This window comes from Dipodomys ordii, unplaced genomic scaffold, assembly GCF_000151885.1.
Source record: "Dipodomys ordii isolate 6190 unplaced genomic scaffold, Dord_2.0 Scaffold75, whole genome shotgun sequence".
Classification (NCBI taxonomy): domain Eukaryota; kingdom Metazoa; phylum Chordata; class Mammalia; order Rodentia; family Heteromyidae; genus Dipodomys; species Dipodomys ordii.
This window is the reverse complement of record NW_012267291.1, coordinates 5,332,511-5,349,249: the sequence shown is the minus strand read 5'-3', so window position 1 is coordinate 5,349,249 and position 16,739 is coordinate 5,332,511. Positions and strand designations below refer to the sequence as shown.

General features: G+C 54.3%; 1 protein-coding gene across 1 annotated transcript in view; it reads right to left on the bottom strand.

Moving 5' to 3' along the window:
* Positions 1-5,963: 5,963 nt before the first annotated feature.
* The window catches only part of Sall4 (spalt-like transcription factor 4), an 11,671-nt gene continuing 895 nt past the window's right edge, over positions 5,964-16,739 (bottom strand). Inside the window, exons 2-5 of the mRNA XM_013024301.1 lie at positions 15,540-15,625; positions 8,616-10,895; positions 7,107-7,390; positions 5,964-6,380 (exon numbers count right to left, since the gene is read on the bottom strand). Coding sequence (XP_012879755.1) covers positions 5,964-6,380; positions 7,107-7,390; positions 8,616-10,895; positions 15,540-15,625 — 3,067 coding nt within the window. The remainder of the gene's footprint in view (positions 6,381-7,106; positions 7,391-8,615; positions 10,896-15,539; positions 15,626-16,739) is intronic.

Genomic DNA, 16,739 nt, shown 5'->3' with positions numbered 1-16,739 from the left:
CCCCGCGGTCACCCCGACGCGCGCACCTGGCCGAGCTCCCCGCGCTTCGCGGCCACACTTGGCCGTGCTCACTCACAGAAGTCTCCCAGCACGCACCCCGACACCCCAGATCCAATCACCCGCCGGACCCCTCCCCTTCAGCCACCCCCACCTACCCATCCTGAACCCCACACCTGTGCCCCCCTCCCGTGGCCTCTCACCTCCCACCTGGATTCCTGGGTTCACAGCCAAGTGCACCCCAGAACTCACCGGAGGGCCCCCCCTACCTGCAGACCTTCATTCTCACACCCCAACCCGGGCCACCCTCGGGGCTCGCATGTGTGTGTCCGCACTCAGTCCTGAGACTGGAATTCATTACACACACCTGGCTTCTGCAACCACAGGCTCCCCAAACACCCGCGGGAAAGTTTTAGGTCAGAAGAGGGAAGAAAGGAGAGGGAGGTAGAGAGAGGAAAGCTAATGATTAAATCAATGTGGAAGAGCTGGGCCTGGTAGCAAACACCTGTAGTCCCAGCACTCAGGAGGCTCAGAAATTACAACTAGAAAACCTCAAAATAGTATGCCCTATAAACTAATGTACTGGCAGGGGAAACAGAGCTACAGGCAATGGTGTTTCCTGGTGGTTGGGGTGCCCTGTCACCCCGCATTGGATCTGGGAGGAGCTAGGAGGATCCAGAACTCTGACTCATCTCGGGACCTGGAGAAATTCCTCAAGGACAGGCAGGCTTCACACCTCTGGGGAGGAAAGGGTGCTTTTCAGCCAGCTGACCTGGCCCACCCGCCTTTCCTTCCTGCTCCCTCTCCTACACCGCTGCAGACCTGCATGACTCAGTGGTCAAAGCTTGCCTAGCTGTGCAAGGCTTGCCTCACCAACCAGCACCAAATTACTCAAATGCATAGAATGAGACTCCACACGTAGAAGGAATCGAAACCCAAAAAGCACACTGAGAAACGCGTGGACACCAGCAGAGGACCCATCCTCCCCCTGCAGCCTCCAGGTGCATGTCCCCACGACACCTCCTCCCTCCCTCCACACACCCTCTCCACACCACCCCCACCACGTGCATGACCCTCACCCACACACACACACACACACACACACACACACACACACAGAAGCTTCCAAGTGCAAGACCCTATCACACCCCACCCTTCTGGGTTAGCTTCAGGCCCTAGGCCATTCCTCTCCTCCAGGCCTACTGGAACAGCCAAGACCAAGGAGATGGTGAGTGCAAAACATTCACCAGGGCCGGGCTGGTGGCTCACACCTGTAATCCTAGCTACTCAGGCCGAGATCTGAGGATCACAGTGCAAAGCCAGCCCAGGCAGGAAAGTCCATGAGACTCTTATCTCCAATAAACCACCAGAAAACTGAAGTGGTGCTGTGGCTCAAGTGGTAGAGCGTTGGTCTTGAGCTCAGGGACAGTGCCCAGGCTGAGTTCAAGCCCCACAAACAACAAAAAACCTTAACCACAGTCCACCCATTTTTGGTTTTGTGCCACTCATGGGCTTGAACTCAGAGCCCAGGCACTGTCCCAGAGCTTTGGGGCTCAAGGCTGGCACTCCACCCCCCCAGCCACAGCTCTACTTCTGGCTCTTTGGTGGCGAATTGGTAAAAGTCTCATGGACGTTTCTTCCCAGGCTGGCTTTGAACTTTTTTTTTTTCTGCCATGGGGCTGCCTTGGTGCTGTCCCTGAGCTCTTTTGCTCAAGGTTAGTGCTCTTCCACTTTGAGCCATGACTCCACTTCTGATTTCCTGGTGGTTAACTGGAGTCTCACAGCCTTTCCTGCCAGGGCTGGCTTCAAACTGCAATCCTCAGCCTCCTGAGCAGTTAGGATTACAGGTGTGAGCCACTGGAACATGGAGGAGACAGTAAGAATCTCAGTAGTCTGCACTGAGGCCTTACAGCATTCCTGGCAAGGGAGCCATTCAGGGAAAGGAGACAATCCAAAGCCACATTCTAGTGAGGGTAATCAAAGACCTTGAAAGGGTGGGGGTGTGGCCCAAGGGCTGGGGGCATGGCCCAAATGGTACACTGACTACCTTGGCAGAATGACCTAAAGGAAAACAAAGACCTTGAGAAGACTTCAGACCCTCCATATCATCCTCCCAGGCACCGTGACCTCCATTACCTTTGAGCCACTATGCAACTACACATTGTGGGAAACTGATAGCGATGCACATGGTTTAGCAGGTGGATATTAGCCACATTTTTCCCTTTTTGGCGGCTGCAAATTCATCCCACACTCCAGAGGGCCAGCAACTTGGAAGCTTTTTTAGTTTTCTTTGGAGGAACAGGAGGAAGTGTGGGGCTTGTACTGAGCTAGCTGACCACTCCCAAAAACATCTTCAGTAAAATTTGTTTTTTGTGTCTTTCCTGGGGCTTGCATTCAGGGCCTGTACCTGAGCTGCTTTTGCTCAAAGCTAGCACTCTACCACTCTACCGCTTGTGCCATAATGCCATTTGTTTATGTGGTACTGAGGGACTGGCCCCAGGGCTTCATGCATGCTAGACACTACCACCACTGAGCCACATCCCAGCCCCTGGCATGTTACCTTCTGTGAGGACTCATGATTTTCCTCGAGAATGTATTGCTCACAACACAGAAAACAAAGGTTTTTGTTTTCCGTAGTGCCAGGCAAGCTGCCCACAAGTACACTTAAGACCGGGCATCAGTGGCTCACACCAGGAATCCTAGCAGGAGGCTGCAAATGTAAGAACTGAGGATGGAAGGCAGTCTGTGCAGAAAAGTTTGCTGCTAGAGTCCATCTTCAAAAGGAACCTCACAAAAAGCCAGGTGCGGAGGTGTGGCTCAAGTGGCAGGGTGCCAGCCAGGCAAACAAGGCCCTGAGTTCAAACTGAAAAAAAAAAAATCATGGAAGAGTAAAATTTCAAGTTAGCAACCTTAAATTCTACTGAAGTTTTTTCTCTTGCGTATTGTGCAAAACACCAGCAAATGAAGAGGAAGAAACTTAGAGAGAATAATTTCTCCCACCAGGACAATCAAGAAGCCATCAGAATACAGTTAACCCTTGAAAGAAAAAAGGAAGGCTGGGTGTGGTGATGCAAATCTATAATCCCAGCAAGGGCTACCTGAGACCCAGACTTAACACAAAAGAAAAAAAGCAGAGCTGGGCTATTCAGGAAGCTGAAATCCAAGGACTGTAGTTCGAGGCCAGCCAGGGTGTCCAATGTCCAATTCAATACCAAAAAATGCCAGAAGTGGAGCTATGGCTCAAGTGGTACAACACTAGCCTTCAGCAGAAAAGCACAAGAACAGAAACCAGGCCCTGAATTCAAGCACCAGGACCAGCGCATGCACATGTGCATGCACACACACACACAGAGCAAATTTTGGGGGGCCTTGTTCATTCTGTGCTGTGGTTTACCCAGGACCTCATAGGTGCTAGGCGCTCGGCACTTTGTCTCAACCTGAGGCATCCTTTAAACACATTTGAAAGGTCTCAGTAATTGAAAGCCAATTTTATTGGACAGAAAAAAATTTGTTTTTCCTTTTGGCCTAGTTGAACTAATCCTCCTGGGGGACAGGGTGAGGGAGAGACTACTGAGGCTTAAACTCCCAGCCTGAAGTCTTCACTTGGCCTTTTCTGCTCAAGGCTAGCACTCTACCATTTGAGCTGCACCTCTTCCCAGCGTTTTGCTGGTTAATAGGAAATGAGCTCATTGTCTGCTGTGACAATTTGGCCCCCAGCCCTTTCCCTGGGGACAGAGGCTGGCTTCTGACAATCCTGTTTTTAAAAACAAAACAGCAAATCGTAGGCTCCCAGGCCTCATCTACCAAGACAAAATGGTGAGATACAAACATGGCTTCCACCCGCGACCCCTACCAGGTGAGACTAGGTTAGGAACTCAATAGCCCTATGCAAATACCAGCAAGTTTTCTAGAATCCTGCCATTCCAAGGAGCTTTCTGAATTGCAAACAAAAGGATGTCAGACAAGAGTACCTTGTATGCCTGAGAAGCAAGTGTTGGAAAGGTAAAGGTAGGACCAGAAGGTCATGATCCATGCAGAATATTCCAGAAAAAAAAAAAAGTCCAATACACAGAGTTGGGGGTGGAGGGGAAGACATTCAAATTTTATTTTCCAACAGCATCAGCAGGTACAAACCCCAGGGACCTTCCCTCGGCCCCACATTCATTGGCAGGCGTGTTCAGCTGGGTTGGGCAGTGAGGGGCGCCTCAGGGTGCTGTCCCCTAGAACGATGCTCACTTCACAAGGTAAACAGGTGAGCCCCAGTATTACGAACACTGACAATTCTAGAAGGAAAGGCACGACTTGGCAAGAAACAATCTTTTGGGATCCTAAAGTCAGGTGCAGTATGGAAGAGACAAAACTTGGGGTGCAATCTTTGTCCTCGTTCAAATATGGGGGAAAAATTCGACACAGTGGAGGAAGACTCCCCCCACCCACACTCCCAGGCTGGGTCCTTCATGCTCATAAAACCATTAGGCCAACCTCCCTTCTATCCATCCAATATTGTCCTGTGTACAAAGGAGGACAATAAGAATACAGCAATCAAAGATTTCACAAAGGTCTTAACTGTTCCCACCCATACAATCAACTCTGAGCTTTTCAGATAAAGCCCGGGAAGACTTCATAGGTTATTGAAGAGGAAAGTAAGAGACTTGCAGCTACAAAAAAAAAAAAAAAAAAGTTTTAAAAATGAGGTAGATAAATTAAAGCTATTATACCCAGGACTTGGCCTGGTCCAATTTTGCAGCCTCTTCACACAATTCTCAGGGCCAGGGGGGGGGGGGAGGTGGGAAGGGGGCAAACTTCATGAATTACTTGGCTTAAGTTACACCAAGGAAACACAACAACAGTTGTCACGTGAGCCTCTGGGATGGGGAACATGCCTCTCCAGGTCTTCTCCAGGAGAAAAGTCCAGGATCCAACAGAACAGGCTCTATAGAACCAGGCTGAGCTGCCTCCCCATAGCGGCTTCCCTGCTCTGCTGGCTGGCGAGACAAGGCTGCTGGGGATTGTGGGGGAACAGCAGGCACTCTTGGGGCTCCACACGGACCGTACTTAAATAAGCAGCAATGCACACATCAGCTCCCTAGGGACTGGAAGGAGTTCGGGAGAGCACCACAGAGCTACAGCTGAAGAAGCTCTCGTTCTACAACCTTAGCTTTCTGGGTTTTTTTTTCTTCTTTTTCTTTTCTTTTTTTAAAGTACATTCAAAAAGCAAAAACAAACAGGCACTAGTAGCTCACACCTGTCATCCTAGCTACTCAGGAAGCTGAGATCTGAGGATCACAGTTCAAAGCCAGGCTAGGCAGAAATGTCTATGAGACTCTAGTCTCTAATGAACCACCCTCCCTCCCCTGGGCAAAAAAGTAGAGATATGGCTCAAGTAGTAGAGCACCAGCCTTGAGTGAAAAAGCTGAGGGACAGCACCCAGGCCCTGAGTTCAAGCCCCAAATACCAACACCAAAGAACAAAACCAAAGGTGTGTATAGGGATGGGCAGAGGACATAAAACAGATCACTCTTAACGAGAGAAACCAAGTCCAGTACCCGCCTAGCCCCCATTGGAAGCACTCAGTACCCTCCCTCAGTTCTCTTCTGCTGTGACTGGGGAAAGAAACTCCAGGCGCCACCTTGAAACAGATGGCAGAACATGGAGGCAGTGCTCACTCCAGGTGGCAGGAAACTCCCGAGTATCCAGTTCGTTACAAGTAACAAGGCTACTTTGCCAAGACCCGCTTCCTTCCAAAAGTAAGAAATATATATATGTTGTAGGTCTGTGTATTGGGTATCATTTTTGTTGTTGTTTTTCCGTTTTCGGGGGGTGGGGGGGTTCCTTCTCTACTAACAGGGTTGACTGTAAGACTGCCCACAGCTGGGGTCAAAACAGTAAACGCTTTGCTGGGAAGAGGAAAGGACACGCAGGAGGAGAGGGGGGAGCGGCTGGCCGGCCGGGCTGGGCGCTCTGGCTCAGCTGACGGCGATCTCGTTCTCCTCCAGGAAATGAGGGAACTGGGCTCTGACCACACCATCGGGCACGCCTGGCTTCTCCACCTCGGCGCCGCCCCCGGCCTGCACGCCCTCCGCCTTGGCCGTGGGGGCGCTGTTCCCAGGGCCCGCGCCCAGACCCACGGGCAGGGCCGAGATGCCGCCGCTCTGGATGACCGAGATCTCGTTGGCCTTCGCGGCCAGCCCACCGTTGAGCACGCTGGTATACTGGTTCCACGCCACAGGGTCCACGCTGACCGAGGGGGCCAGGATTTCCTTGGGAAACGTGTCGGAAACCCTCTTGCCATCGGCGCCCAGCAGCACCATGGTGTTCTCGATGGCCAGCTTCCGCCCACGGCGGGCAGCGTTGTTACTCGCCCCGTGGGTCATGTAGTGGACCTGGGAAGGTGATAAGATTGGGTGGGGGAGTGTTAACATCAGACAGAGGTTCCCCTAATACTGGCCGGACCCAATCAAGTCAGCCACGTGGGGTGTACGTCACCCCAAAATACCTTAACATGCTTTCTAGATTGAGAAATCAGACTTGGTGACGTAGAGCGCTTGCCTTAAGGACAAAAAACCCCTGGACAGTGCCAGGTCCTGAGTTCAAGCCCCAGGACAGAGACAAAAGAGAAAAGGAAGGAAGGAAGGGAAGGGCAGGGAAGGGCAGGGAAGGGAAGAGAGGGAAGGAAGGAAAGAAATTAGGAGTTCAGATCTGACACTACATACACCACTGGCTCACGCCTAATAATCCTAGTTGTTCAAAAGGCTGAGCTCCCAAGGTTGGGGTTGGAAGCCAGTCTGGGCAATCATGGCTCTCATGGCTCACACATAAAGAAATGCATGCCAGCAGGGCACCAGTAATTCACGCCTGTAATCCTTGCTATTCAGGAGGCTGAGATCTGAGGATCATGGTTCAAAGCCAGCCTGGGCAGGAAAGTCTAGGAAACTCTTATCACCAATGAGCTACCAGAAAGCCAGAAGTGGCGCTGTGGCTCAAGTGGCAGAGCGCTCGCCTTGAGCTGAAGAGCTGAGGGACAGCGCCCAGGCCCAGAGTTCAAGCCCCACGATGACCAAAAAAAAAAAAAAAGGCCCAGTCCCACCCTGCCCAAACCTGAGGCCCACCTTCAGGTTGCCTTTGGTGGTGAAGGCTCGCCCACAGATGTTGCACACAAATGGCTTCTCGCCCGTGTGTGTCCGCTCGTGGATCTGCAGGGCGCTGGCCGATGAGAAGTTCTTCCCGCAGCGTGTGCAGCCATGTTGCTTGGCCTGGCGGCGAGGCTGGGAGGAGAGCAGGGGCGTGACGCCCGGGGACGCGGTGGAGGGGCCCACGAAGGTTCCAGGAACTTCGACTTTGACGTAGGTGGGCTGTGCTCGGATAAATGTGGGGGGGAGTCTGGTTCCACCCACTGTGCAGAGAAGAAAGAACAGAAAAGCCAAACCTTTACTACCCTGCACAACCTCTCTGGACAGGAAATTTGCACCTCAAAAGCAGCTTGTCATTCAAGAATAAGACTGAACCACTTAGAAGCTAGTTATGGTGAGTCCAAGCCTGTCATCCTAGCTACTCAGGAAGCTGAGATCTGAGGATCACAGCTCAAAGCCAGCCCAGGCAGGAAAGCCTGAGATTTCATCTCCAATGAACCACCAAAAAGCCAGAAGTGGCTCAAGTGACAGAGTGCTAGCCTTGAGCACAAAAGCTCAGAGATGGAGCCTAGGCCCAGAGTTCAAGCCTCATGACTGTGCTGGCACACATACACAGATTAAGAAAAGGAAAAAAAAAACACTTAGATACGGGTAACTGTCACATTTCCGCCTAAGTTGCTACCTACCTTTAGCTGGGACACTGGGGACTCATACCTGTAATCCTTACTAGGAGGCTGAGGCTGGGAGGACTGCAGTTTGAGGCTAGCCCAAAACAAGACACACACACACACCCCACCACACACGTCCTCTCAACCAGTAACAGGGCACAAGCCTGTCATTACTCGCCAGGTGAAAAGCTGAGACACCATCTCAATGTAAGCGGCTGGATGGGGTAATGCATGCCAGCCATTCCAGCTACTGGGGGGAAGAAGAAAAAAAAAAAAAAAGATCTTGGCCAAGGTGCGGACTCCAGCAGGAAGTAGGACCTGAAAACCAACCAGTGCAAAAACAAAAAAGCACTAGAAGCATGGCCAGCATGGCCCAGCAGGGCTGATGGGCTGAGTTCAGACCTCGGGGCAGTCTCAAAAGTGCTCTTTGGTGCATGTGCAGATGCTACTTCCCTCCTTCCCTCCCTCCGATTCAGCGGTACAGTGTTACCCCCAAAACACAAACAGACCAAACACGTGCCGCCCCTCCCCAGTCTGCATTAGCCACGACAGAGACAGAGAACGAGCGTGTTCACTTCGGGGAGAGGGGGAGTTACTCTGCCCCTCCCCAGTCTGCATTAGCCACGACAGAGAGAGAGAACGAGCGTGTTCACTTCGGGGAGAGGGGGAGTTACTCTGCCCCACCACCCGGAAAGCACAGGACAGCTATCGGCCCCCCAGGAGTAGCTCAGCTCACGCTCCACTTGGGTGGTGCAACCCGGGTTTCTTTAGATGGCCTGGAGCCCACAAGGGACAGAAGTGAAATCCAAAGCTCCATCACCTTCCGTGTCATTGCGGCTGCTTTCCGAGCTCTCAGCCTTGCCCCCTTCGGGAGATCGGGACTGGATGCTCTCTGCCTGGCTAGTGGCGGGGGACACGGCCCGGAAGGACAAGGCTTCCACGGCGTCAGGGCTCCGGCTCTGATACTCCTGGTCTCCCAGGAGTGAGGCCGAGTCGTTGGTCAGCCCGTCGCTCTCCACAGAGCCGTTTTCCCGGCTGCTCTGGCGCTGCAGGCTCAAGGGGCCGGGCCCCACTTTCCCGGGGGCCTCTGCAGCGGGCACCACGGAGAACCCCCGAGGGGGGGACGGCAGGTGGGGCAGAGGCGCAGCCGGGACCTGGGAGGGGCCGCCTCCCTCCTCGACCTCGAAGCTCTCCATGGCGTCCTGGCGGCAGGCAGCGGCCGTGGGCTCGGGCGAGAAGCCGCGGGGGCTGTCGGGCAGCGGCGTGTTGGGGATCTGGCCGCCCATGTGCATGCGGATGTGGTGCTGCAGCATGACGGCGTTGGTGAACTTCTTCTGGCAGATGGGGCACGAGTGCTGCGTCTTGAAGGCCGTGTTGGCGCGGTGCACGCCCAGGTGCGTCTTCAGGTTGCCCTTGGTGGAGAAGGCGCGGCCGCACACACGGCAGCGGAAGGGCCGCTCGCCCGTGTGCGTGCGGTAGTGCATCTTGAGCGAGCTCTGGCAGCTCAGCACGCGGTGGCAGATCACGCACTCGTTGGGGTCGCTGGTGGTCTTGTCGATGTTTTCTACCAGCTGCTGCAGCTTCAGGGTCTCGGACCCCGCCTCGGGGGCCCCACTCCCCTGAAAGCCACCCACCCTGGGGGCCGTATGGCTGGGCCTCACCCCGGCGAAGGCTACGGCGCTCGCGCTCTCTGGAGGCAGCCCGGGCTGCGGGGCAGGGGGCGGGGGGCCGCCCGCCGGGTCGTTGGGGCTGGTCCCTGAGCAGAGGTTTAGAGGTGGCCCTACCGAGGGAGTGCCTGCTACCAGAACGGGTTTGCTGTCTAGAGAGAGGCTCGATTCGTCTACAGGGGCGGGGGTGGGGGGGGCGTAGGGGAGGCCCGGCCCGGGCGCCCCTTTGTCCTGGAATTCGGCAAAGAGCTGGGGGTTGGCCTTCACCTGGGGGTGCCGGTGGAAGTGGACCTTGAGGTTGCCCTTGGTGGTGAAGCGGTGGCCACAGACAGAGCACACGAAGGGTCTCTCTCCGGTATGGGAGCGCAGATGGATCTGCAAGGAGCTATCGGTCCCGAACACTTTGCTACAGTACTTACACTTGTGTTTGTAGAGCGGGGTGTCGGCTTTGGGTTTGGAGTCCGCGGCGGCCATGCTGGGAGGCTTTCCTTTCCCTTTCTTGGCTGGGTCCAGCCCCACCGTGGAGAAAGGGCTCTGTAAGAGCACAGAGCCAGAGGCCTGAGGTAGCAAAGCACTGGGGAGCCGGGACACGACACTGGGGAGCACTCGGGTCCCGTCGGGCTTCAGGGCGAAGGGGGTGAGCCCCGGGGACAGGGGGCTGGCAGCGGTGGCGGCGGGCACGTTGGCATGAGGTAGCTTGGCGGGCTTCAAGGCATCCAGAGAGAGACTTTGGTTCCCGGCTTTCTGGCTGAGCAAGGCCACGGCGGCCGACACCTGCTGGGACACGTGGGCGCCCAGGGTTTTGAGGGCATCGGAGGAGCCCGCCACGCCCGAGTGCAGGGCGTGCGCCGCCCACATGTTCACCTGGATGCGGATCTGCTCGGTCAGCTGGATCTGCTGCAGCTGCTGCTGCTGCAGCCGCAGAATCTGCTCCAGCACCCAGGGGATGCTGTGCGGGCCCGGCCCGGGGGCGGGGGGCACGTCGGGGCTCCGTGCGTTCATGGCCATCTTGGTGCCCCGCAGGGCCTGCAGGGCCACGTTGGCCGGCCCTGCCTTGACTTTGGGTAAATAGCTTATGTCCTGGGGCGGGGGCAGGGCAGTCTCAGTCTTCAAGTACAGGATGGGCTCGGTGCCAGGCCGGTCCTTCCCCTCGCCCTCCCTGGGGCCCTCCTTGTGGCTGGGACTGGGGGGCTGGTGGCTCAGGACGGCGCGGGAGAACTCGTCTGGGGGCACTGCTCCCTCCCCATCGTGCATGATGAGCACAGGAGGGTTCTTAGTGCAAGTTTTCTTATGGTCCAAGAACTCAGGGAGGCTGAAGAACTCAGCGCAGCACTTCTCGCACACGTGCGTGTCCTCCCCGCGAGGCCGCTTGGCCGTGGCTTTCTCCCCCGTGGCCTCATCGCCGCCATTCCCCAGGGGGTTCATTGGAGCACCTGCAAACGGAAGACAGAGAACAAAGCTAAGAAGTCTGCACACCACGAACTGGGGATGATGGCCACAAGGTCAGCTCACAAAAGGACAGCTCTTGCCGGGTGCCAGCGGCTCCCACCTGTCATGCTAGCTGCTCAGGAAGCTGAGATCTGAGGATCTTGGTTCAAAGCCAGCCTAGGTAGGAACATCCCTGAGACTCCTATCACCAACAAACCAGCAGAAAACCAGAAGTGGTGCTGTGGCTCAAGAGGTAGAGCACTAGCCTTGACCTGAAGAGCTCAGGGACAGGGTCCAGGCCCAGAGTTTAAGCCCCACGACCAAGAGAGAGACAGAACAGCTCAGTGGAAGGTGCGGTGGGAGGGAAATCAAGTAACCCAGCACAGGAATTGGAATTGCATCCCCTGGGGAGAGGAGGCAAGTTCCAACCAGGTGACCTTTATGGATAGGAGCTTTATAAATACAATTAGGCAGAGCCAGCAAACCCTGGCTTACAAAGTATCACAATGGAGAAATGAAGCCAGAGATAGAGAGTAACCAGCCAGGCAAGCAATGGGCAGGCGATGAGGCTCCACAGCCAAGGAGAGACCAACCTAGTCCCCTGACTTCAGAGATATCAGGGACAGACTTCCCGCTACCCCCAATACTTGTAGCAGGAGGTGTCTTTCCTTTTCTCCTCTTGTTTCTACTCCTCTTATCCTGATGTATTGGAATAAATCCTCTGGCAAAAGCTTTAAAAGAAAGTATTTTTCTTTTTGGCCTATGCCTGTCATCTTACCTACTCAGAAGGCTGCGATCTGAAGATCTCAGGTTCAAGGCCAGCCTGGGCAGGAAAGTCCATGAGACTCTTATCTCCAATGAACCATCAGAAAACCGAAAGTTGTGCTGTGGTGCAAGTGGTAGAATGCTTGCCTCCAGCTGAAGAGCTCAGGGACAGTGCCCAGGTCCAGAGTTCAAGCCCCATGACCAATGACAACAACAAACTTAATATGTCTTCCATTACGACAGTGGTAGGGACAGAACCTGGGTCTGACTTAAATCCCAGCTATAGCTGCCTTTCCGCAACCTGCTGGGGTCAGGGCACAAGAGGATGCTAGACTTTTTCAATTTGTCAGTTGTGGGGCTTGAACTCAGCCTCAGCCTGAGAGCACTTTTGCTCAAGGCTAGAGCTCTGCCCGCTTTGAGCTACAGCTCCACCTTCTGGTGGTTAATTGGAGAAAAGAGTCTCCTTCCTGCCCAGGGTGGATTTGAACCACAAACTAAGATCCTCAGACCTCAACCTCTTGAATAGCTAGGATCACAGGCATGAGCCACTAGCATCTGACTAGACCTTTTCTATTACACGACTCAAGCACAGGTTAATCCTCCCCGGCTCATCTCTGTATTTTGGAGGTGTGGCCTTGGTTCCAGGCCACCCAGTAGATACCAAACCCACAGTGGCTTGTTTATAATCCTAGCTAGTCAGGAGGTTGAGATCTGAAGATTATGGTTGGAAGCCAAGCATGGCAGAAAACTCCATGAGCCTCAACATGCCAGTCGTGGACCTGGGGCTAGAACTTCGGCCTAAAGTGGAACAAGCCTCGGCGGCCCCTACCAGCACTAAAACAAAAGCAGAGCACTGCTTAAAATTAGCACATGCCAGCCGGGCGCTGGTGGCTCACGCCTGTAATCCTAGCTACTCAGGAAGCTGAGATCTGAGGATCACAGTTCAAAGCCAGCTGGGGCAGGAGAGACCGTGAGACTCCTATCTCCAATAAACCACCAGAAAACCGGAAGTGGCGCTGTAGCTCAAGTGGTAGAGCGCTCGCTTTGAGCTGAAGAGCTGAGGGACAGCGCCCAGGCCCAGAGTTCAAGCCCCACGACTGACCAAAAAAAAAAAATTAGCACATGCCCAGCATACCTGAATCTCTAAGTGACTCAGCATACCCTAGACAATGTATTTCCATGTAAATGAGGGAGTGAGGGCAAGAGTCTGTACACTCAGGCTATGATGCACACTTTGAGGCTTTTTTGATGCAAGATGGGTTGAAATTGTGTTTTCTTTTCTGTGTGTGCTAGTCCTAGGGCTTGAACTCAGGGCCTGAGCCTTTTTTTGGGGGGGGGGCACAGGCATGGGGCTTAAACTCACAGCCTGGGCTCTGTCCCTGAACTCTTGCTCAAGGCTAGCGCTCTACCACTCTGGGCCACAGCACCACTTCCAGTTTTCTGCTGGTTCATTGGAGATAAGTCTCATGGAACTTTTTGCCAGAGCTGGCTTTGAACCTCCATCCTCAGATCTCAGCCTCCTGAGTAGCTATGATTACAGGCCTGAGCCACCCAGCGCCTGGCTCTGAGTCTTTTTTCCACTCTACCAATTGAGTTCTACTCTACCACAATTTCACTTGTGGCTTTTTGGTGGTTAACTAGAGAAGACTTTCCTGCCCACCCTGGCTTCAACCCACGATCTTTAGATCTCAACCTCCTGAGGAGCGAGGATTACAGGCATGCTTGTGCCGCTGTGCCGCACTTCTGTAGGTTTTGTTTCCATCTATTATTCCAGGCCCTGGTACTCAATGGATTCTCAACACTCTTTAGTATGGTTCTATCCTTGGCAGAAGAAAGGTTAAATAACTCCTCTCCTGGAAGGATCCACCAGTTCCCAGTGATTTACAGCTGAAATGCCAGCTACTTGCAGTGTCCACACAGACACCCCCACCCCCGCCCCGCAGCAGCCAAGCCAGCACCAGTAACATCCACTAGGGTCTTAAAACAGCAGCAGCTCTGTTTGCATTTGCAGTAAAATGTACTGCTACCACCACCTCTCCACGGACAAACATGGGGAGCGTATTTGCCCAGGCCCTGAAGAGGGCTCCAAAAGGAACAATTGCTGGGCATGCTTAAATTAACCCGAAAGGAAGAAAAGCAAAGTTCAGAGGGATTACCCTGAAGTCCTCCTCCCATCCCCCCCCTCCACCCCACCCCCACGCCCAATTTTAGGAAGGTTATCTCTCCACATCCAGTTACCCACTAAGTGGGAAGTAAGCAGTAAACCCAGCAGGGGTCTAGGATTCAATCCGGGCCAAATGGAGAGAAAATAACTCCTACTATTGTATGGGAAGAAAGTTAATCTAGAGGCCAATCAAATTCTTGAGACACAGAAACTGCTTAGAAAAATAAAAGCCTGTATATCTTGATAAAAGCATTATGACTCAGGCTTATCTTTTGTGATTCCTATATTAAAAGAATTGACAGTGAGCAGATTATCTTGGGCAGTCTGGTCTCCTCTCCCCACCCCCAGGAAAAATACTTTTTAAAAAATGCCCCCGGAGAATTAAACCAGTTGAAAGTGGTTTTCCTAAGCAACAGTTTAATATCACTGAAGAACCTAGCCTTTAACTCATCTTGTAGATGGCTAACTAGATTGAGAAAGAACTTTCTACCTAATTAAGATCTTCAGGGAAAAAAAAGTTTCAAACAGTGTTTGATCAAAGTTCAGGGGGCCCTACCCTGAAGATTTTTGAAAGAGTGTAAAAGTCAAATAAGGCCAGGGAGTTTGTGTCAAGGTTCTAGAAGGTTCCCTCTTGCCTCCACTGTCTTTCAAGCAAATCTACAAACTCCATGAGGGCAGGAGTTGTCCCCCACCCCTGCTCTCACAGACACCAGGGAACAAAGCCCCACACAGATGGGGAGAGAAAAGGGGGGTGGTGGTGAGGCTCCAGAATTTGTGAAGCTACAGCTTGAAACATCTGAAAACTCAAAGAGTGGAGACGTCTCACAACCCCAAACACTAACCATGGCTTCCTCATCTTGGAAACAAGGAAAACCAGCAAAACCACAGCCCCCCACCCCACTCTGGAATGGGGGTGGGGGGAAGAGTTATTCCAACTTTAACTCTAAATAAATCAAAACACCAGCTACTCTGAGAATTAAAGCCAAAGTTGCACTCGGAGATGCCTAGTGGGGGGGGCAGACCTTAATGTTTCTACAGAATTCTTTCAATCAACAGTTCAACAAACACTATCTTGACAGGAGTAACATTGTTACTTTTGAACAAATGTAACAACCACCTACCCAACACCAGTGGACCTTCTGTAGTTGAAATCATTTTAACTAGTGTTACAATGTTCAAAGGACTTCCTGGCTTCAAAGTTACCCAGCTCAAACTCATATTAGACTTCAATGATCATCTCGCCTTCCCAAAATGGTTCCCCAGCCCCCTCGCTCCCGCCCCCACCTACCAGAAACTTCCACAGCCGAGTACCATTTACCTGGCTGGAGTGTAGCGCCTTTTCACGCAGGAAATGCATCTTTAACCAATTTTAAAAAGGGGGGAGGGGGCAGTGCCCAAATTGGGAACTGAGACACTTGGTGCCCGAAACGCTATGGGCAGGCGGGTCATTTCCGACTAGATACCAGCAAGAGAGTTTACTGGAAATCTGGAAGTCTTAATCTCAGTTATCTAGTTTAGCACAAAGGACATTTGAAACTGTTCTTGAGAAAATACCAATTTCCCTTTGGGCGTTAATCTCCCAGACCACCTGAAGGGTTGTTTTTTTCATCTAATTATGGCGCCCATTTCATTTTCATACAACTAAATAAGTTCATACATAAGCCGTGCATTCAACAAAGCGAGCGCAACCTCGGCTTTTAAAGTTGTTCCGACCACTGACATGGAAGGCCGCTCAAATGTCGACACCCCAAATACACAGTCGGGCTCGGGAGAAGCACCTCCAGTCCGGCGTTGCGATTGAGGGCGCTGTGCAAACGCATCCCAGGAACGGAGGCAGGGGGGAGGGGGTGCGCTAACGACTCAAACGATCGGGCAAAGAATACGGGGCCGGTAACGAGCGGAAATCTTGGGGGTGCGCCGGGGGGGGGCTAGGTCCAGCCCGCCCCACTCTCCAGGTGCCGGCCCGCGCCCCGCGCTTCCGGGGGCCGCCCGCGCGCAACCCTGCGGCTCCGCCGCGCGCCCGGCCCTGGGATCCAGGGCCAACTCCCCTCCCAAATCGCGGTGGGAGCGGAGCGGGGCGCGCGGCCCGGACTAACGCCAACTCTGGCGACGTAGATGTTGCAAGTCCTCTCTAACAAGTTCCCCCCGAAGTGCCAACCACCGTGCCCACCAACTCCACTGGTGTGCGCCCACCCAAAACGAGGGGGGAAGGGGAGGCCAGCGCCGGGCCCGGGGAGGGGTCAGGGCCACGAGCCCGCCCCGCCCCTCCGGAGGAAGCGGGCGGGCCGCGGGTTAACCCTTTTGTTCCAGGTGGGCCTCTCCACGCCCGCCCGGGCCCCCGGCCCGGGCACAAAGAGCGCCCATCCACCCGGCGGCGGGGACCGGACGCGCCGGCCCTCACCAGGCGATGCCCCCTCCAAAACCAAACAAAAGCCCCAAACCACACTCCCCCTTTCGGCCGGGCCGGGAGGCGTCCTCGGCTCCGGGACGAACTTCCTCGGAGGGGCGCGCGTGGAGACCCCACTGAACCGCGATCCGCTCGGAAAACTACACCCCCCTCATCGAAGCCCCCAAAGTAGCCACCGTGTTCCCGGGAAAGTGGGGCATCCGATGTTTTTGGGTCAGGGGCGTCCGGGGCGCCCGCCCTTCCGCGGCTGGGAAATTAGGGAGCAAAGGGGGGGAAGCCCCCTCCCCCCGCGTGCGCTCCGAATCGATCCGGCGACGATTTGGCGGGCGGGGGGGGTTGGGGGGTAGCGCCCGGCCCTGCGGGGCGAGGCGGGGGCAGGAAGGGACCCGGGACCCGGACCCCCGCGGCGTTAGGGGAAGTGGGGGGGATCCCCGAACTTTCGTGGGCCGGGTCAGCCCCGGGGAGCTCGCCCTGGCCGCGACCGCGCAGCCCCGGCCCGACCTCTCCCCTTTC